Here is a 22,377-nt window from a genome sequence, read left to right on the forward strand (position 1 = left end):
TAGTAACGGACAATGACGATGCAAAGATCTCCTCATTAAAGACTCAATTGGTAGCAGAATTTGAAACTAAGGATCTTGGACAACTCAGACACTTCTTAGGGATTGAAGTTGCCCTCTCTACAAAAGGCATTTTCATTTCCCAAAGGAAGTATGTCTTAGACCTTCTTGAAGAAACAAGTATACTATGATGCAACCCTATTGATTCTTCTATTGAGGTAAATCATCATCTTAGCTGTGTATAGGAGTTGACCTGGTCGATAAAAAAAGATATTAGCGTCTCGTAGGAAGACTGATATAGCTATCTCACACTAGACTAGATATTGCCTATGTTGTGGGAATTGTTAGCCAATTTCTTCATGACCCAAAGGCTCCTCACCTTGAAGTTGTATACCAAATCCTTCGGTACTTAAATTGTTCTCCAGGGAAAGGTCTACTATTTTCTAATAACATCAGCTTGAAGTTAGAATCTTTCACTGATGTTGACTGGTTAAGGTCCATGGATGATCGGCGTTCTACCTCTAGATACTGTACCTTCTTAGAAGGAAATTTGGTCACATGGCGTAGCAAGAAACAATCGGTTGTATCGAGGTCAAGTGCAGAAGCTGAATACCGAGCCATGGCACAAGGAGTTTGTTAACTAATTTGGTTAAAGATCCTTCTCAAAGATCTGGGTGTTACTTCTAAAGACCCTATGAGGCTCTACTATGACAACAAGGCTGCAATCAACGTCACCCATAATCAAGCTCAACATGATTGAACTGAACATATTGAGTTGGATCGCCATTTCATTAAGGAGAAGACTAAAGGAGGCTCGATATGCACATACCTTTTTGTCACTATTGAAAATCAAATTGAGAGACACAAAAAAAAAAAAAGGAGAATGATTTGGCTTGTCAAGAAGACAAGAGGCTGGCACTTTATTTATAATTAGAGATAATTAAAAATATGGAAGTACAATCCTAGCATAATCACATGTGCAACATGTGCCTAATGAACCTGGACACTCTAGTGTATCTAGGTCTGGGTCACGGATCATCCTTCAACACTCCCCCTCAAGTTGGTACATAGACATCTCACATGCCCAACTTAGAAACAATCGAATGGAAAAATCTGACTACTAAGCCTTTAGTGAACACATCTAGAGTACAAATCAGACCGTCTTCATTCTTTTCCTTGATGAAGTATCGGTCAATCTCAACATGTTTTGTCCTATCATGTTGAACAGGGTTATGAATTATAATGATTGCAGCTTTATTGTCACAGTATGTCTCATAGGCCCTTCTGGTGCTATTCTCAAATCCTGAAGAAGTTTCTTCAACCAAATGAGTTCATAAAGTCATGGTGTCATTGCCCTATATTCTGCCTCAACATTGGACCTAGAAACAACGGATTGTTTCTTGCTCCTCCAAGTTACCAAAATACCTTTAAAGAATGTGATGTATCTTGAAGATGGTCTTCGATCATGAATAGAACTAGCCCAGTCACATCAGTACAGGATTCTAACTTTCGATTCCTATTATTTGAAAATAGAATACTTTTCCAAGAGCTGACTTTAAATATCGAAGAATTTTGTAAACAACCTCAAGGTGTACATTGTTCGGATCATGTAGGAAACGACTAACTCCTACAGCATAGGCAATGTCTGGCCTGTTGTGAGATAAATATACAAGTCTGTCGACGAGACATTGATATCGCTCCTTTTCTACAGAGTTACCACCGATGCTACTGAGTTGATAGTTAACTTCAATAAGAGAATCAACAGGCTTGCAACCAAGCATCCTAGTCTCTTCAAGAAGGTCTAGAACATACTTTCTTTAAAAATGAAGATTCCTTTGTTGGATTTGGCTACTTTGACTACCAAGAAGTACTTTAGGTGCCCTAGGTCTTTAGTTTTGAACTCTGTTTCCAGTTGAGTTTTTAAAAGGGAAATTTCTTGCTCATCATCTCCAGTGATCACTATCATCCATATAAATAATGAGAATAGTGACCTTGCCAATTTTGTGCTTGATAAACAGGGTATGATCTCCATTACATTGTTTGAAACCAAATTTCAGCATAGCCTTCTGAAATCTGCCAAACCAGACACATGGAGACTAATTTCGGAGTCTACACACTTTGTCAGGTGTACCAGATGATTCAAAGCCAAGAGGAATGTCCATGTAGACTTCTTCTTCTAAATCACCATTGAGGAAGGCATTCTTCACATCCAACTACTGAAGATCCCATCCCATGTTTGCAGCATAAGACCACAAGGCTCGAACAATGTTCATTCTTGCCATTGGCGCAAGTGTTTCCTGGTAATCAATGCCATGGGTCTGAGTGAATCCTTCGGCAACTAGTCTGGTCTTATAGCGAGCAATGGTTCCATCTGCATTTTGCTTTGTTGTGAATACCCACTTCCATTCAATTGCCTTCTTTCCATTAGGACAAGGCACAAGTCCCAAGTACCCTTTTTCTTCAAGGCCTGCATTTCCTTTACCATGGCATTCTTCCATTTTGGGTCTGTGATGGCTTCCTTCCAACCCTGTGGAACAGACACAAAAGACAGAATAAACAAAGGCAAGGTAGGAGGAGATTCATTACCAGTTGCTTGGATTGGTGGAACCTACTCGGGAGGCGTAGATGAACATGGTATGTTTGGGATAGTCTTTTAATTTTGTCTAGAATAAGTGATGAGATCCTTTTATTTAGTTATAACATCAATCTCATCTGCTTGCACCCTTTGAAGCTTGCTCCCCCTGAAGACAAATAATATCAATGACAAAAGGAGATGAAGGGGATTCTCTTCTTCTAGAGTCTCCCCTTGAAGAGAAGACTGATAATAAGGTTCATCCTCGTGAAAAGTAGCGTCCATTATAATAAACAACTTTTTGGAGGGAGGATGATAACACTTATAACCTTTCTGTGAGGCAAAATACCCAAGAAAGATACACTTAAAGGCCCTTGGGTCAAGTTTGGACCGAGAAGGGAAAAAATTGTGGGCAAAGCAGACACCCAAAAATACGAGGAGGGAGATGAGAGGCAATAGTACGGTCAAGAAGCTGGCTGACTGATGTCTGAAAATCAAGGGCAGCAAAAGGAACCCTATTAATAAGAAATGCAACAATAAGTACAACATCACCCCAAAAATACATAAGATCTTGAGTGGTAAACATCAGAGAGTGAGTGACCTCCGGAAGCTGGCGATTTTTTCGTTCAAGGATACCATTTTGCTCAAGAGTGCAAACACAGGTTTGGGAGAGAATTCCATGGGTATCAAGATACTAAAGAAAGGAACCATCAATATATTTTGTTCCATTGTCACTACAGAGAACCTAAACCTGGGCATTGAACTGAGTTTAGATCATCTTGTGGAAGGATTGGAAGCAGGAAAAAGCTTTAGATTTCAACCAAAGAAGATAGACCCAAGTTAATCTAAAACAATTGTCAATAAAAGTGATAAACCATCTAAACCCACCCCAAGCAACTGTCCGAGAAGGACCCCACAAGTTAGAGTGAATAATAGAGAAATGAATCAAACTTTTATTATCACTAGAAAAATACGAGGACCGTGTGTTCTTAGCAAGTTCACAGATATCACAATTAAAATGGTCCAAGTTACATTGTTTGACTACAGAGAGAAACAAACGACATAAAATATAAAAAGCAGGATGACCGAGACGACGATGCCAATGATGGAACTGTCGAAGAGCACTGTCTTCATGGGTAATATGAGCTGAAACTGGAGAGGGAGCAATTAAGATCAATAGTAAGATAGTGAAGGGAAAGCAAATTAGCACATAGATCGGGAATGTGTAATACAGATGCAAAAGAATTACTAGGAGCGCATGAGATAGACCCTTTATCAGAAATAGCAGAAAGTGAACCATCAACGACTCAGACCTTGTCCTTGCCCGAACAAGGGTAATAAGAGGCAAACAAGTCTGAGGAGCTGGTCTTATGATCCGAGGCTCCAGGATCAATTAGCCATGAAGAATCAGTATGACAGGACACAAGAAAAATACTTGACTGGGCTAAATGGGAAGTAGTGGAAGGAGAGGAAGCGTGATAGAAGAGGCAGAACCAAGCTGGGTCACCATACATTGGAGCTGAGTCAAAGTTGTTCCACAAACATAGAAAAAGTACCAGTAATGACCTCAGGAGTTTCAGTTAAGTGAGCCTGAGCCTGATGGCGAGTAGAACCAGCTTTCCCTCCTTTCCCACTCCCTTGTGACAACCATGTAATTTCCAGCAAGCCTCCCTAGTGTCACGAGGGCAGCCACAGTAGTCACATTGTATAGGAGCATGAGTAGAACTAGCCTTATTGACCAAACCAGCACCCTCTACATGTAAAGAAGTCTGTGGCGTAGTAACAAGAGTAGACTGAGGAGGTGCAGTAGGAGTCATCATGATAGAACGACGATCATCCTCATGCTAAATCATTCTATAGGCTTCAAGTAGGGTACGAAAGGTACTTCTGTTAAGAATTTGAATCTGTATCTAATCATACCCAGGGTTAAGGGCAATGAGGAAAGCATAAACTCGTTCCATTTCACGTTCCTTTGCAAATGTAGCAGCATCAATAGGGCTAGTCATGGTAACAGGATGATATAAATCCAACTATTGCCATAAGGTCGTTATGGCAGAATATTAGGCAGACACAGAGAGATCCTTCTATTTAGTTTCTTGAGCCTGACGACAAATTTCATATATTTGGGCATAATTGCTAGCTTGACCATAAGTGTACTTTGCAGCATCCCATGACTCCTTAGCTGAGTTGAGGAGGATAAAGGTGGAACTAATTGATTATTCAATGGAGTTCAACAAGAATGACATGATCAGGGCATCATTCGCTAACCAATTGTCCTTAACCGAATATTCAATGGGCATTGGTGTATCACCATTAATATATCCCAAAAAAATGATTCCACATATGGTAAGAAGGCAGGCACAAGACCATGCTAAGTAATTTGTTCCATTCAACTTAGTGGGGCTAAGTTGGAGAGTAGGACGATGGTGAGGAGCAATAGGGTGACTTGGATCATCGATCCTAGTAGCACCAGATATATTAAATCCCTCCATTAAAACCAACCAAAGAACTATAGGTGAAGAAGAAATTACTTACAACAAAGTAGAGGCAGCAGTGGCACCCAAAAAAAAAAAAAAAAAAAAAAAAAAAGGTAGAAAGGCCGGTGTTGTCCAGGCAAGGCGGAAGTGAGCCAGGAGACCTAGAAAATAAGTCAGCCAGTTGGGAGTTGAAGAGACGAAACCCAATCGTGCACAGCAGCACTTAACAACATATGAGTCGCACTTCACAACATATGAAACTCGATAGAAAATTCCATTCAACTATTCAAACGTATTCAAATTTCTATAGAGATGCTCACGTGTGTAGATTCCCCAAAAGATAGAATATCTGATGTAGATCAAAACATGAAGAAGGTCAAAACACTATTCATATTACTGTTCACGTGAACACTGTCACAACCCCATATTTGACTTGGTGAGATATTACTAGTATTTCATTTATTAGAGATTTAAGTGAAGGGTATATTTGTCTCTTTGGGCAATTGGGCCTAAAGTATTTATAGGCTTCTGGTTAGAATCGATGGAGCTTTATTCTAAGGTGGGGACCACCAATTAAAGGAGCCAACAACATCACTCAACACTCAAGATGGGGCCCACAAGAAGCAATCCATCAGTTGGAGATTTAGAAGATTATTCTGAAGACTTGAAGATTATATCTAGTTTCTATTTTTGAGTCTATCCTAGTTACTATTTTCTTAGTTTCTATTTCTTTGTTACTTGAGGTGCAAGTATAAGCCCTCTATTTACTATGAAGGCTTTAGAAGCCTCACCATGATTTTCAGAAGATGAATGAAATTGCTTTTTGAGTACAGAATTTCTCATGTTCACTTGTTTGTGACTTGAAGGGCTGAAAAAGCCTGGCTGAGAGAGCCTAATCCACCTATCCCCTACCTTCTATTTTTATCTCTTCTCTATCTTCTTTTCCTTGCCATTGATCTCTTTATGCTGCTGTGTTATTGTGGTTCCCATAACCATTATGAAGATCATCCAAAGTCTGCTGCTGCTATTCCAGTGTCCAAAGTATTGTTGCTGTTGCTGCTGCTGTCTTCCTCATTCGCGTGCTAGCTGCTGTTGTTCTTGGACTTGGATTCCTGCTGCAACATCTGAGCTCACCTTATATTTTAGTGACCTGCTGTTATCTCCCTCTTCAGCCACCAATCGAAGCTGAGATTTCTAGGGCTTCATCACCCCTATTGGACCTTTACTTGTCAGGAGTATCAGTCCCATACAAGTTGGGGAACTACTGGTTCTGGAGTTAACAATTTTCTGATGCTAAATCTCAGTTTCAGACCTGCGGTTGCAGTGTTTTGGCTACTATTCGGTTATTTGTGCTGTGGGTAATTGGAACTAGGTTAACCCTAATCTATTCTTACAATAATATCATACAAACAAGAAATTCCATTCAGTTTCTAAAGCTGAATCTAACACTTCTGTCGATAATAACTGCTATATAAAAATAGAATTCAGCTTAAACAAGTGACCCCAAATATATAAATAAATAAATCCCTAAATATCCCTACTGGACCGAACTCTAGTATGGACCCAGTTCTCCTTGGTTTGGGCTTCTAAACGGTTCATGCAGGTCCAACCATGAAAGTGCTACTGCATCATTGTTAAGGCAGCAGTAACTAACAAAGTACAACTGAAACCAACTGAGCAGAAGTAATACAGTAGTAGTATAGTACCACTTCTACCTTCCAAGTTTAAGGTGTTGACCTATTCTATGACTTCCCAACTGGGAGACCAAATTGCAAAAGCCCAACTGCAGAAACTGAGAACATTGAACGACCCAAAAGACAAAGTGGTTCAAGCAAAAGTGAATCCGACCTTTTTCATATAGACAAGTACAAGATTAGAAGCCTGAGGGGACCATGAAAATACTAGACAGGAAAAATGTACACCAACCAATGAACAAAAGAGACATAAAAAAACACAATAAATAAGTTCATGGCAATTATTGCATCTAAAACACACAGCAAGTCCATTCTGACAAAGAACAAGCTTAGCAACCAGAATCAAAATCCCATCTCAAACTTAAGTCAGTCAAAGAAATGCTAGTTGAGCCATTGAAAATTGAAAGTAAACATGGCATCGACGGCTAGAAGCATAATTTTATGTTCTAGAAAACCAAGAGACATTTCATGCACATAAAGGAGAGAAGTAACTGCTACGAACAGAAAACAGAATGCACATAGATACCGACCACAGCCTCATGAAAACGTCAGTGAATTGAGGTCCAACCATAGAGAAGAATAACCAAAATTCAAAAAAAAACAATAGAGAAGAATAACCAAAATTCAAAAAAATACAATAAAAAATAAAATACCTGATTAGTGCTTCAAGCTCTAAACCAGTTTTCCCAAACACCCACCCATGAGATAACTAGATCACTGCTCATTCCACCGAGACATCAACAAACAATAGGGATCCAGGTCTGCAAACTTTAATCAAATCTATTTTTAATTTAAAGCCATGACAAGAAAGCTTTAAGAATTAAATTAATTAATTGCATGTATGTGAAAATTAGTTTGTGCGCACATAAATAAAGCCCTGCGTACTCTTTTAAGACATTAAATAAATTGCTGAAGTACAAACTCCTACAAGTACAGTATGCCACAAGTTGACAGAGCTCAGCATTTCTTCAAAAATTAAATCAATGAAAGAGGTTTTTACACAAGATATAATTTTATACAAGGACAGAACTTCAGATTTACATAAACATTCAAGACTCTTGTCACCAACTTCTTCAAAGAAGTATACAAAAGAATGGACAACCATAATTACAACTGCCGTCTTAATAAGATAGGTTAAGTAGTTAGTTATCTCTCAACAGCAGCTCCAGCACTCTTAAATAAGCTCTTGAATAATGCACAGGGATGTACAGAGGGCAGTACTCAGATAACCATATTTAACTCTGAAAGATCGTCCATAGGTATCTCAAGGCCCATTGAATCATGGTCTTGCAAGCCATCTTCATCCAAGTTCAACCACGAACTGAGATCTTGGTTACCACCAAGGTCATTTGATACACCTAGTCCTTCCATAGAATCTAATTCATGTAGCTGCAAGTTTGTAAAATCAATAGGTTCCTCAGTCTCTTTAGATGATTCCTGAGGAATCTTACCAGGGGATACCAACCCCATTTCCCCACTTACTTTGACATCACCATGAGTCACTGTTTCACTGGAACCACGCTCAGATGGGTACATAGGATGAGTCGTTTCTGCAAGCCTTCCAAGAATTCCATTTCCTGAAGTTGATAATTGAGCTGTCTTTTGCTTGGGTTTTGTTTTTGTTTTGCATTCACCCCTAAAATTGCCCAATGATGTCCGGCCAGCTTTGGCCACGGAATTTCTTGATAAAGTACCCTTGTTTTGATCCCTCTCTCTCTCACATCTCTTTCCTTCTGCTCCACCCAAGAGAGTGTTTCCAAGAGCTGATGTGGCTCTTGAGGCAGCACTTCCCACAACATCATCAAGCAGCACTTCCTTCTTCTTACCTCTGTTTAATATCGGTTCATGTTTAGCAAAAGTTTGGTCAGATGAGTTAGCAAGAACTTGAAATGTGCCTAATGAACCCCTGTCAAGCTTATCACTGTGAGGACCATTTTGCTCAAGCGTACTGGAAAAGGCACCTGCAGCTGTAGATGAAAACTCATACGATAAACACAATTATGTTGAGAATAACAGATAGCTAATGAATTCATTCCACAGCAATGTTTATGAAGCACCTAAAGGGGTAAGCGTTAAGAAACAAGCATCCATGCAATGCCGCAATGCAGAACTGGGAAAACAAATAAAAACTAATATTTTTCCAGCTGGCTGGTGCTACCAAATACCAAATACCATAGGTTTGTATAGAAAAGAAGAGCATAATTAAATTCTAGCAGCATTAATTTGCATCGTATCAAACACTGCATAAGCATTAAAATTAGCATACCAGATGCTCTGGCCTCAGGTTGACAGCTATTAGCAGCAGCATACATATTTGTGGAAGCCCCACCAACATCTACAGATTTAGCATCATTGCTGGGGAAAAGGACATCCCGTAATACAGGCTCACTAAAGCAACTGATTCCAGTGTCCTCAAACTTTTGACATCTTGCAAGAGTTCGCTTCATAAAAGCCATAGCAACTTGCCTTGAAACCTTGTTGACCCCACTCTTTGAAGCATGACTTCCCCAGCAAGCCTGCCCAAAGTATACTTCAAGTTATACCACTAACAGAAGCAACTATTTCCCAATTATCACTTAAACTGGAGAAAAATGAAAGTCCTGTTTGTTTTGTTGAAACATTTTCCCTGTAAATGATATTTAACATGAAAATTTCACTCCATGTAAAAAAAAATTTTAACATTAAAGCAAAATTATCTCCTCTTTTTTGCTTTCGAAACTTCTGAATTTTCTATCCATAGAATGATATTTTTTATTGCACTTGCATATGATTCATACAAAATGTGTGTAGACTATGAAATGAAGACACCCCACATTTTAGCAGTATCTATCCACACTTCCCCATCCCCCCCCCCCCCCCCAATAAAAAAAAAAACCTCCACTCACAAAGAAATAGGGCATAAGTATCCCCAAATATTTTGACAAAATATCTTTTGTATATAAAGAAAGATACAAAAATCTATTTCAAATATACAGATTTTGCACAAACTTATTAGTTACTACAATACTTATACATAATTCTGGCTAAACCATGTATATAATTAGTCAATTAATGTACTCAGCATCAGAAGTTTTTGCAGCCTAAAGACTCTGTCATATCCCAGTAATCAAACAACTAGCACTTTGAAATTGAAAATAAGTTCTTACATTTTAGATGCGCAAATGCATTTCCAAAAGAAGCATCATTGAAATGAAGACCAACACGTTGAAGGCTTATTTCCAGGAATGCATTACAACAAGAGTAAAGAAGCAGAAGCAAATGGCCAAACAGGTTCAGAATTACATGTAACAAAGATCCAACGGGCAGTGGTCTATGGAACAAATAAAACATCTTCCCCTTCATTTTCGAGTAGGCCACAATAAGAAATGAGAGTAGACAGTTGGCTGCAGTTTCCAATTGCATTCTCAAGTTAAATAAACTCCAACTCCCCAGCCCCACTAAGGATGACCTGGACCAGTAAGGTTCAAAGAAAAGTTTCCTTCTTCGTATGGACTGCGATAAAAGAATCTTAAGCAGTGGACAATCAGATTAGAAGATGTAGAATATCACCACTAACTAACCAATCAGATATTCTATTGCAAAATTTCCTACTTCAATAGATGTTTGGAACATTTAATCTCATTCTAGGGCTCACAAAGGGGTAAAACACCTTCTCTAATGCCTGATAAATGCTTTTGGTCACAAAAGGAGAAACATTTGGATAATTAACCATTCAAGAAGCAATCACCAAAATATCCTTCTACTGCAAAATTGCCATATTTCAATACATGTTTGGACATTTAATCCTTTTGCAGGCCAGCAAACGGGTGATCCTCTCCACTGCTTGATCTAGTTCTGGGCTGGAAAACCAATGTTTTTGGTCAAATAGCAAGAACAGTGGAGATTATCCATTATGGGACTACTGGGCCACTTGGACAGAAAGAAAAAGGCATACATTTGAAGCAAAGAGTCCCTCAATAGATAACTGATATACAATACCATTTAGCTGATTATTCCTCGATGCCAGTATCCAACTCACTGAAAGGCTTCAGAAACAGTGCTGCTGCATGGAGTATAAAAAGTTGCTGAATGGACCATGGATTGTTATGTTGCAGTTATATATGACATTGTCCAAATAAAGCAGATTGCAGTTATGTTGGATAGTGTTTTCCCTGTATAGTGTCTAGGGCTTTGAGTTTCTTTCTTTCTAGTAAAGGGCTTTGTGCCACCCCTTCTTAAGTAGGCAACATGGGTTCAAGGGTAAAATTGTTCTTGTACTCATTCCAGAATGTTCCTCCTCATATTATAAATAAAGAATGGCTGTAGTCAGTAGTCACTCTGACTCAAGCTAGTATTCACGGAATTCAACATGGTATCAGAGCCAAAAACCATCTCTCTCGATCGATCGATCGATTTTGCCATAGCCCATCACCACTGCCATCTTCCGCCTCCTTCCTCCTTCCACCATCCTTCCGCCTCGCGACCAGCCTCCCGCGGCCCTCTAGCATCTCCTCTCTTTCTCACGGGGGGTCGTCACCTCCACCTGCTGCTGTCATCCTATCTTTTCCACCCTTGGTGGTGAGTTGTCTCCCACCAAGGGCTGTTTCTTACATCCCTATGCATTAAGGACTGTTTCCAGATTTTTTCTCACTCTTGATTGAGTTTTTTTAAACTTGCAACCATGCCTGACAATTCCGAGATTACAACTGCTTCCTCTGGCTCCGATGGCACGTCACAACGTGATTTTCTTCCATTTCTTGCCAGCTCCATTAAATTGAATGGCAGAAATTATTTGTTGTGGTCTCGCTCTTGCTTGTTTGCTATTGGTTCCCATGGTCTCTCTGGATATATCACTGGAACAACTGTTAGGCCTACCGATAATGGTTCTACACAAGATAAGTGGATGACTTCTAATTTTTTGGTCATGTCTATGATTAATTTCATGGATCAAGGAATTGTCGGACGCTACCTTCTTGATACGGCTGCAAAGATATGGAAGAAAGCCCAAGACACCTACTCTCAGGTAGGAAATGCCGCCCAATGTTATGAACTCCGTCAAAAAATTCACTCGACAAAGCAGTTGGAGTTGTCTCTCTCTCAATACTATAATAAGTTGAGCACTATGTGGCAGCTATTAAATTTTTTGGGGACCTTCTGTACAAGCTGTGATGTTGACACCACTGTGTTCCGGAAGTGGGAAGATGGTTTACGGGTCTTCGATTTTCTTGCTAGTCTACATATTGAATTTGATCAGATCCGGGCACATGTACTGAATTGTGACCCTCTACCCACACTTGAGCAAGCCTATGCAATTATTGCGGCTGAAGACAGTAGGCGTACAGCCATGGTTCATCCCATCACTCAGGAGCAACCTGCTCTCCTCTCTGGCTCACAGTCTACTTCTCGTGGCTTCACGTGGTAATGGCGGTGATCGTGTGGGCAGTGATCGCCCCCCTATTAAGTGTGACTTCTGTGAGAAGGACGGGCATACCAAGGAAAGTTGTTGGAAGCTTCATGTTCACCCTGCAAATACTAGTGGGCGTGTGAAGGGTGGATCAATCGTTCCAACAATGCTCGTGAAAATCAAGCATCTACTGAAGAGCAGCCTACTAAACAATCTCTATCACAGGTAGTGGAATAACTACAACATCTCCTAAATGTTGACTCGTTTGGATACTTCTTCATCATCCGTGTCTACTTCATTGGCTGCTTTGGCTGTTTCCCTGCCTTTCGACCCTTCTACCAAACCTTCCACAGGCATTTCATTTGGTGGGAATTGCACCTCGGTCATACCCAACTCTTGGGTCATTAACTCTGGTGCAACCGACCATATGACATGTTCTTCCTCTCTTTTTTTTTCCAATATTCTCATTTATCAGGTCATAGAAAGGTTCATGTTGCTGATGAGTCTCTTTCTCCCATCTCGAGCAAGGGATCTATTCAGTGCACTTCTTCTCTTTGCCTTTCCTCTGTGTTACATGTACCTAAATTTTCCACTAATTTGTTATCCATTAGTTGTTTAACTAGGGACTTAAACTGCAAAGTGACATTTTTTCCAAACCATTGTTTGTTCCAGGACTTGGTAACGGGTCGTACGATTGCATGTGGTAAAGTGGTTGGTGGTCTATACGTGCTTAATAGTTCGCCGGCAGCATTGACATCTCAGGACTTGTCTTCTGATTCTACTACTACATTACATGAATTAAATAAATGGCATCGCCGTTTGGGACATCCACCCTTAAGTATTTTATCAGTTTTATTTCCTAGTTTATTCAAAAAATGTAATCCGGATATTTTTTTCTTGTGATGCTTGCATTTTGGCAAAGCAAACATAAAATGTTTATCCTATTTCTGATAGTAGATTTGTGACTCCTGTTAGTTTAATACATTATGATGTGTGGGGCCCTGCCTGGTGTGTTTCTACTTCTGGATTCCGGGATTCCAGTGGTTTGTCACCTTTATTGCCTGTTACAGTCGCACTACTTGGGTTTACTTGATGCACAACACGAGTGATGTTTTTACTTGTTTCACCTTATTTCATAAGATGGTTCATACTCAATTTGATGCTAAGGTGAAGATTTTACGGTCTGACAACGGAAAGGAATACATGGATGGTGCTTTTCGCACCTATTTGGATTCTCACGACATTATTCATCAGACAACTTGAATGGACACTCCTACTCAGAATGGTGTTGCTGAACCAAAGAATCGGCATTCGTTGGAGGTAGCTCGCTCCTTTATGTTTACTATGGTTGTTCCTCCCCATTTCTGGGGGATGTAGTTCTTGCAGCCATTTATCTTATCAATCGGCTCCCTTCCAGAGTCTTAGCTGGTCGCTACCCTTTGGACATTCCCCTAGGATCCTCCACGTTTATTGTCCCTCCAAAGGTTTTTGGTTGTGTGGTGTTTGCCAGAAATCACCATGCTCATGGCAAGTTCGACCCCAAAGGTCTTTGGTGTGTTTTTCTAGGATATTCAGCTACCCAAAAGGGGTATAAGTGCTATCATCCTCCTACTAGAAAATTGTTTGTAACCATGGATGTAGTTTTTCGGGAGTCTAAGGCCTACTTTGCACCGCCGGTACCTCTCCAGGGGGAGATTCTAAGTGATGAAAAGGTACCTTTGATTGCTCCTCTGGATGTAAAAGTTCCCACCATAGAGGATGTATCTGTTGAATTAGAGGATGGGATTACCAGTCAGGAATAAGAGCAAGGACAAAGTGAGCAGCAATGTGAGCAGCCTATAGTCCAGGGGGAATCAAGAGAATTGAAAGAATTGCAGACTTTCTCTCATCGAACAATTTCCCTCCTCGTGGAACTTGGGACAAAGAGACTACCACCACCACTCCCACAATCAGTACCTGCTCCAAGTCCTACTCCTAGTCATCTCTCTGGGAAGCTTACTCCTGATCCTAGTCTTGATATATCCATTGCTCTTCGAAAATCAAAGCGGAGTTGTACACACCACCCAATTTTCAATTTTGTGTCATATAACTCTCTACCTTCTTCATTCCATGCCTTTATTTCTTCATTGTCCTCTATTACTATCCCTAACAATTGGCAGGAAGCAATAGCCAAACATAAATGGAAAGAACCGACGAATGAAGAAATCATGCCCTGGGGGAAAATAAAACCTAGGATTTGGTGACTCTTCCACCAGGAAAGAAACCCGTAAGCTGCAAATGGGCCTTTGTTGTGAAGCACAAATCAAATGGGTTAGTAGAGAGATACAAGGCAAGATTGGTTGCGAAAAGGTTCACCCAAACCCATGGAATCGACTATCAAGAGACTTTTGCTCCTGTGGCAAAGATGAATACAATAAGAGTCATTATTTCTTGTGTTGTAAATCAAGGTTGGGATCTCCAATACCTTGACGTCAAGAATGCCTTCTTGCATGGAGAATTGGACGAAGATGTTTATATGGAGATACCTCCTAGTTTTGCTACAGCAGAGACTCAGGGAAAGTTATGCAAGTTGAAGAAGGTCCTATATGGCCTAAAGCAATTACCAAGGGTCTGGTTTGGTCGCTTCCATAAAGCCATGGTTGCTAATGGCTATAAGCAAAGCAATGTTGATCACACGTTGTTTGTTAAAAGGCTGGGACAGCATATCACAATTTTGATCGTCTATGTGGATGGCATAGTGATCACTGGTAGTGATGCACAAGAAATTCAGAAGTTGAAGACTTATCTGGGAACATAATTTGAAATCAAAGATTTGGGAAGATTATGGTATTTCTTGGGAATCGAGGTTGCCTATTCAACCAAGGGCATCTCTTTCCCAGAGAAAATATATTCTTGACCTATTGAGTGATACAGGGATGCTTGGTTGTAAACCAACCAATACCCCTCTAGAGCTCAACACACACTTGAAGAGTAAGGAAGGTAACCATGTGGATAAGGGTAGCTATCAGAGATTAATCGGTTGATTGATATATCTCTTCCATACCCGACCAGATATAGCATTTGTAGTGAGTGTCGTGAGACAGTTCATGCAACCCTCACTCCTCTCACTTAGAGGCAACATACAGAATTTTGAGGTACCTGAAGTCATCTCCTGGAAAAGGAATCTTGTATTCTCCTCATAGTCATCTTCAAATAGAGGCCTATACTGATGCAGATTGGGTAGACAACCCTGATGATAGAAATTCAACATCTAGATATTATACCTTTATTGGAGGTAATTTAACTACATGGAGAAGCAGGAAACAAGCAGTGGTTGCTCAATCCAGAACTGAAGCAGAATTTAGAGCTATGGCACAAGGTATTTATGAACTTCACTGGCTCAAGGGGCTCCTTCAAGATTTGGGTATAGGTGTTGATTTTCCTATGCGACTCTACTATGACAGCAAGTCAGCAATCAGTATCGCCCATAATCCAAACCAACATGACCGTACCAAACATGTTGAGATTGACCGGCATTTTATTATGGAGTAGTTGGAGCAATGAGTAATCTGTATTCCATTTCTTCAGTCTAGTGAACAGCTGGCTGATATTCTTACTAAAGGAATTAGTAGTAAGTTGTTTTGTTCTATAATTAGCAAGTTGGGCATGTTTGACATGTATGCACCAACTTGAGGGGGAGTGTTGTAATATAGGTTCAAGGGTAAAAATGGCATAGGGGTAAATTGTCCTTGTACTCATTCCAGAATGTTCCTCATATTATAAATAAAGAATGGCTGTAGTCACTCTGACTTAAGCCAGTATTCACAGAATTCAACAAAAAGTAAACCCACCTAGACAATAGCTAATAACAGAGGCACAAGCCTGTAACACTCCTTAAATATCACCCCCCAAAGAGAGGAAACAGAATAGCAAGGTACCCTCTCAATCGGCAGATCAGACTGGGTACTAAAACTCAGGAAAACAACAAGACACAAAATTAGCAACTGATTAAATCTAATGTGGCAACCAGTCCAGTCGAGGGTAGGGATCTTATGATGGAATAACTCTTCAAAATCCCAACCAATTCTGATGGCTGGATCAAGAGATATAAGGGGGTATCTCAAAATTAGTAAGTTTTAACTCCAAAATAGCAACTTATAGCCTACAATAACATTTAGCCATTAAATGGAGTCGAACTAACTATCGAAAGAACAGACTTAAGACAGAATCACACCCTCCAAATCTGAGGAGAGCTGACAGGTAACAGTTCAAAGGCTTGAAGTTTGCTGCAATTGAACACCAACACAATAGAGCTGCAGGGTTGGAGTTGAATCTTCAGGACCATCTTCTGATGGAACTCGATGGAAAGTCAATGGATCAACCATTAACAACAGCAGGTGGAACAGTGCCTCGATATCTCTCACATGATAGGTTATTGCAGGATATTAAAATAAAAACAAACAGTATTTGATGGAGAAGAAATTGGTGGGGGGAGGATATGACCAAGGACTCTCACCTATGGCCTTGGTCTCTCATGGTCCCACCATCTGCATCTCATAGCTCACAAGGCAAAGCCAAGGTTTTTTTTCTCAAAATCAAATCGTGGGGAGCTAGAGACTGCCTCCACCTTTATTAATAACTGGCTTGTTACAAAATAGAAACTCTCTTTGGCTAATGGAGAGATCTTACAAAATCAACAACAACAACAAATCAGCCTTATCCCAACTAAATGGGGTCGGCTACATGGATCCTTTCAAGACAGTATGGAAAACTGAGGTCCTCACAAAGGGAAAGGAAAGTAAGAGAAATGAAGAATAAAAATGAAGAAATGAGATAAAAAAAGAGAGAAATAGAAAAAGAAAGTAAAGGCCTTATCCCAACTAAATGGGGTCGGCTACATGGATCCTTTCAAGACAAAGTATGGAAAACTGAGGTCCTCACAAAGGGAAAGGGAAGTAAGAGAAATGAAGAATAAAAATGAAGAAATGAGATAAGAGGCTAGCCCAGGAAATCAGAAATCTCAGCTACATGGTGTCGACAACGTGGATCCTTTCCCTCTAATAGGATCTATCTGAGGCAATACTTGGCACAAGCCCCAGAAAATAAAAAAGTAATTCTTCACAACCTCACCTAAGGTCATTTTATGCCTGCCCCTAGTTCTTTTAGCTCCTTCAATCGAGATCAGATCACTCCTCCTTACTGGGGCATCCCCAAGCCTCCGTTGCACATGACCAAACCACCTCAAACAACATTCTCGGAGCTTGTCGCTGATCGGAGCAACTCCCACATCAGCTCTAATGTGTTGTTCCTCACTTTATCCTTCCTAGTTTTGTCGCACATCCATCTTAGCATCCTCGTCTCTGCCACACATAGATTCGCTATATGACACTTCTTAACTGCCCAACATTCTACTCCATACATCATAATTGGTCAGACAACAGTCTTGTAGAACTTTCCTTTAAGTTTCATCCATCCCACTTTAATTCTTTGTGAAACATCATCTATGTCACCTTCTTTGTTTATGGTAGACCCCAGCTATCTAAAATAGTCACTTGGTGGTATCTCTCTCTCTTCAATTTTCACCATGTCATTATCCATCATACTGTGATTAAAGTTACAAATCATATACTCTGTCTTTGATCTAGTAACGATACAAATCTAAGGGCCTACATCTGCAAGCATAAGAAGAAGAACCCCAAGGATTAGGGCCCGTTTGGAGCTAGAGTTTATTTTCCCATACTTAGTTTATTTTTCAGCTTAATTGTAAACATAAATTGAACTGGTTCAGACAATGGTCCAATTTAAGTGATTTATTTCTATTGGTTGTTAGGTGATTTATTTCTACTGGTTGTTAGGGAATCTTTTGAGTTGTTTAGCTTTTTATTTAAGTTGTCCCACCCCTACATGATTTATGTTGAGGGAGTGATTTGTTTTTGTGATAGGAATCAGCTTTGGTGATTTGTTTTTGTAATAGGAATCAGCTTTGGGATTCAAATTCCTAGGCTGACTAGGTACTAGGCCTTTGGCCAAGTTATAAATAAAAGCAATCGTGGTAGGATCCCCCATAATTCAGATTTCAAAAATTAGCTTTTTGCTTGCTGCTTTTGCTGCTGCTGCCTTGCTCCATCGTGAGTGTTGCCTTGTGGATTCTATCAAGGTAAAAGGATTGGTGGATCTCCAATTGACTCCTTGCATCTTGTGATTGGGAGGACTTGTTTAATGTCTTCAAGCTACTGCCATTGAAGACCTGCAATTACCAAGTAAGTTGTTATTAAATTTAGTCATCCCCCTTCTTCTCCTATAATCCTCTAAACCTAGCCCCATCAATCCCCAATATCATTCCACCATTAATCCCAATCGATCCACTAAACCCTAGACCATCTACATTCTGTCCAGCCCAATTCCACCATCCAATTTCATTCAAACTTTAACCACAGTACCCTTTCATTACCCCCTCCACTCGATCCTAACCTTAGGCCCATTCGTACATCAAAACCCTAATCCCCTCAACTCCCATTAAACCCTGAAACCCTAAATTGCAGTCCAGCCATATCTAACCACAAAAAAACTCACCCAACCCTGGCCGAGTGACCCTCTCTACCACTAGAGAGCTCGACCTAAAGCCCCTGCCCAAAATCCATCTCTAAACCCTAAATCCCTTCACTCTCATCTATCCCAAAACCCAAAACCTAATTTTCTGTTTTTGAATTTCTTATTCAAACTTCACTAAACCTAGCTCATTAGACTCCTATAAACCTGCCTAGCTTTACCAAATAAGATTCACCCCCATTGCCCTAAACCTAACCCTAATTTTGACCTAAATCCTCAAATCTGCCCCATCGACCCAGCAATTTGAAAGGTCCTAGTTACTTGGCTCGTAGTAGATTTCTTATCTATGTAGGACTATATTAACTAATATTAAAGCCTCTTGTTTCCAAGGTTGATCTCCACATCACTAACTCAGTGTTAATCCTTGCTTTTGTCTCATCTACCAAATGATATCATCGGCGAAGAGCATACACTACGGTACCACGTCTTGGATGTTTTTGGTTCATTCATCCATGATAAGTGCAAACAAATAACGGCTTAGGGCTGATCCTTAATGTAACCTAACCGTAATTGGGAATTCCTTGCCCTGGCCTCCCACAAATCTGACACTAGTCACTACACCCCCATACATATCTTTAATTACATCTATATATTTACTCAACAACCCTCTCTTCGCAAGAACATGCCTGATTAAATCTCTAGGGACTCTGCCATAGGCTTTCTCTAGGTCAATAAAGACCATATGGAGATCCTTCTTGCTAGCTCTACACCTTTCCATGAGCCTCCTTAATAGGTAGATAGCTTCTATCGTGGACCTACCTGACATAAAACCAAATTGATTCTTCGAGATGTGAGTCTCTTCTCAGGTGGGCTTCAAATACCTTCTCCCAAAGTTTCGTAGTATGAGTCATTAATTTTATGCCTCTATAGTTATTGCAGCTCTATACATCGCTATTATATTTTTAGACCGGAACTACAATGCTTATCCTCCATTCATCTGGCATTCTCCTTGTAATCATAATCTTGTTAAATAACTTGGTTAACCAAAATACCCCACAAACTCCAAAGGTGTTCCACACTTCTATTGGGATCTCGTCCGGGCTTACCTACTTTCATCTTTCTTAAGGCTTCTTTAACTTCTGCCACATCAACCTTTCGTACATATCTATGATATGTGATGTCTTGATGAATAATGCCATTAACTGGTTCAGTCAAACTCAAACTCTATCTCCATTTAATAATTCACAAATATACTCATCCCGTCTCCTCACAATGTCCTCATCCCTTACCAACACTCTTTCATCCTCCCCTTTTATACATCTCACCTGGTCGAAATATCTATTCTTCCTTTCTCTCATTGTAGCTATTTTATAAATAGATTTTTCCCCTTCCTTTGTGTTTAGATTAATATAAAGCTCTTCATATTTCCTCGTCCTAGCCATCCAACACTCTTTCATCCTCCCCTTTTATACATCTCACCTGGTCGAAATATCTATTCTTCCTTTCTCTAATTGTAGCTATTTTATAAATAGCTTTTTCCCCTTCCTTTGTGTTTAGATTAATATAAAGCTCTTCATATATCCTCCTTTATACATCTCACGTGAAATATCTATTCTTCCTTTCTCTAATGAGCTATTTTATAAATAGCTTTTCCTCTTTGTGTTTAGATTAATATAAAGTCCTAGCCATCTAATGTAGTCCTAGAATAGGAAATAATCCTACTAGGAGCCAGGTAGAATCAAGCTCTGGTTAAGCCTGCTGTTTAGGGCTGATTAGGGGCTGTTTTAGGGTAAAATTAGGGTTTAGGATGGGAATTTGGGAATGGGGTTTATAGGGTTTTAATCTGCAGGTCTAGGGGGTCATTATGATATAAAAATATCTGAATTTGAATCAGTTTTAATTTCCTGCAGAAATTAGGGTTAGGGTTTCGGGTTTTAGAATTAGGAAAACAAACAAAACTGGGGTTTTGAGTGGGGGTTTAGGGCTAGGCTTGGGATCGAGTTTAGGGGGCTGTGGGAGGGAGGTTCGATCCTAATATGGGCCTGTTTTGATGGTCCGAAGTGGGAGATCTGTAATTTTAGGGTTTAATGGCTAATGGAACTTTTTACAGAAATTAGGGTTGGAGTGATGGGAAGGGGCAGCAACTTGGGTCGAGTAGGGATGGTGTTGAGGGGAGGCTATGGTCAGAATTTGGATGGCTTCTGATAGGTAAGCAGATCTGGACAGAACTGAGATTCAGATCTGGGCAGAATGTAGCAGTCTAGGGTTTATGAGAAATAGGACAGAAAAGAAAGGGGATCGATTGGGGAAGGAAAGAAAGGATAAAACAGAAAATTAAAACCCAAACTTACACTGGATTCCTCCGGCAGCAGCTTGGATTGTTGAAGGATGAAACCACCTTCGAAATAGGGATCCTCCCAGCCGTCACGGCGTAAGGAGTCGTAGGATTCCACCCACCCTTCCACCTTGATAAGCCCACAAGGATGCACACACTCTTGGAGAGCAAGGAGCAGCAAGCAACCACGAAAATCTCTTTTTTTAAATTCAAATCTGTTCTGGGGGAGCCTCCCACGATTCCTTTATTTATAATTAAAGGCCTAAGCCAAATCCTAATACAATCTAATCTCCTCCTCACTTAAATCGTGGAAGGGATCTAATCAAATTCAAATTACTAATTTAAAATACTAAAATGTCCTAACTACCCCTACTAACTTAAAATAAAAGAATCTAACTTAAAAACAACTAATTAAAAGAAGATTCCATATTAGCCAATAGGATAAAAGAACCTATTAACCAATAGGAACACTTCACTTAAATTAGACCCATTGAACCAATTGGATGCAATCAAATCTAAACCGGTTCAATCTAAAAACATAAAAATAACTAAGTATTGGGCTAATCCCGTATGCAACCTAAGTACCCTTAGTTTAGGCTCATTAAAGTGGCCTATTACATAAAAAACCCTTGGGAACAAAGGCCCAACATGGATATAACCCAACCCTAGGCCTATTTCTAAAGAAATAAGCCCTATTTGGTGATCATTCTGCATCAACTCTCTCCAACTTGAAAAAATTCGTCCTCGAATTTTGGAGTGATGAGGGGGAATCAACAGGTGACCAGCAGCTTTGACCATCCCCAAACAGAATTCGGGTGAAGCAGGAACACTGGGGATAAAATCTCCAAAGCGTGGAGCTTTCTCTTCAAAGAACCATGGTGGCAGAACAAACTCTATGTGTTCGCTTTCTGAAGCAACAGCAACTATCAATGTTTCGTCCATAGAGCCTTCAGCGTTAGCAACCTTCGCATCTAATGCATGAGATACAAGCTTCACCTCTTCAAGAACAGCATCTTGAAGGTCATTGCCTTCCTGTGGAGTGTTCTCAACCACCTCTTCATCTTCTGCTGTTTCCACTTTGTCTTCTTTGATTTCTTCATCATTTACCACTTCAGTAGGGTCTTCTACATGTCGACTGTCCATCTTTGAAGCTATAAGTGTTGTCTCTTTCTTTTCATCACAATTCACTGCCACTTTAGCTTTATCTTCAACTTGTTCTCTCTCAATTTCCTTTGGCAATGTAAATTTGTATTCTCTATACATGTCTTCTTTGTATTCCTTGTGCCTATCCCTGTCTTCCCTATGCCTTCTATGAGGTTGGTGAACTTGGGACTGGACCTGATATCTGTCCTCATCTAGGGGAATGTTGATGCCCCTATGAGGAGTAACCT

General features: G+C 40.0%; 1 protein-coding gene across 1 annotated transcript; it reads right to left on the reverse strand.

Moving 5' to 3' along the window:
* Positions 1-7,687: 7,687 nt before the first annotated feature.
* On the reverse strand, positions 7,688-9,357 carry LOC122653193. Its single transcript, XM_043847134.1, has 2 exons — positions 9,007-9,357; positions 7,688-8,707 (listed from the first exon to the last, which is right to left on the reverse strand). The coding sequence occupies exons 1-2, from the start codon at positions 9,194-9,196 to the stop codon at positions 7,962-7,964; spliced, it is 936 nt and encodes a 311-aa protein (XP_043703069.1). The 5' UTR covers positions 9,197-9,357; the 3' UTR covers positions 7,688-7,961.
* Positions 9,358-22,377: the final 13,020 nt, after the last annotated feature.

The sequence above is a fragment of the Telopea speciosissima genome, chromosome 2 (genome assembly GCF_018873765.1).
Source record: "Telopea speciosissima isolate NSW1024214 ecotype Mountain lineage chromosome 2, Tspe_v1, whole genome shotgun sequence".
In the NCBI taxonomy this organism is placed as follows: domain Eukaryota; kingdom Viridiplantae; phylum Streptophyta; class Magnoliopsida; order Proteales; family Proteaceae; genus Telopea; species Telopea speciosissima.

Excerpts from the sequence above, each read along its gene's own strand:
- LOC122653193 (XM_043847134.1), bottom strand. The coding sequence starts at position 9,196 with ATGGCTTTTATGAAGCGAACTCTTGCAAGATGTCAAAAGTTTGAGGAC. Across the intron at positions 8,708-9,006 it reads ACCTGAGGCCAGAGCATCTG|CTGCAGGTGCCTTTTCCAGT; the intron begins GTATGCTAATTT and ends TTTCATCTACAG.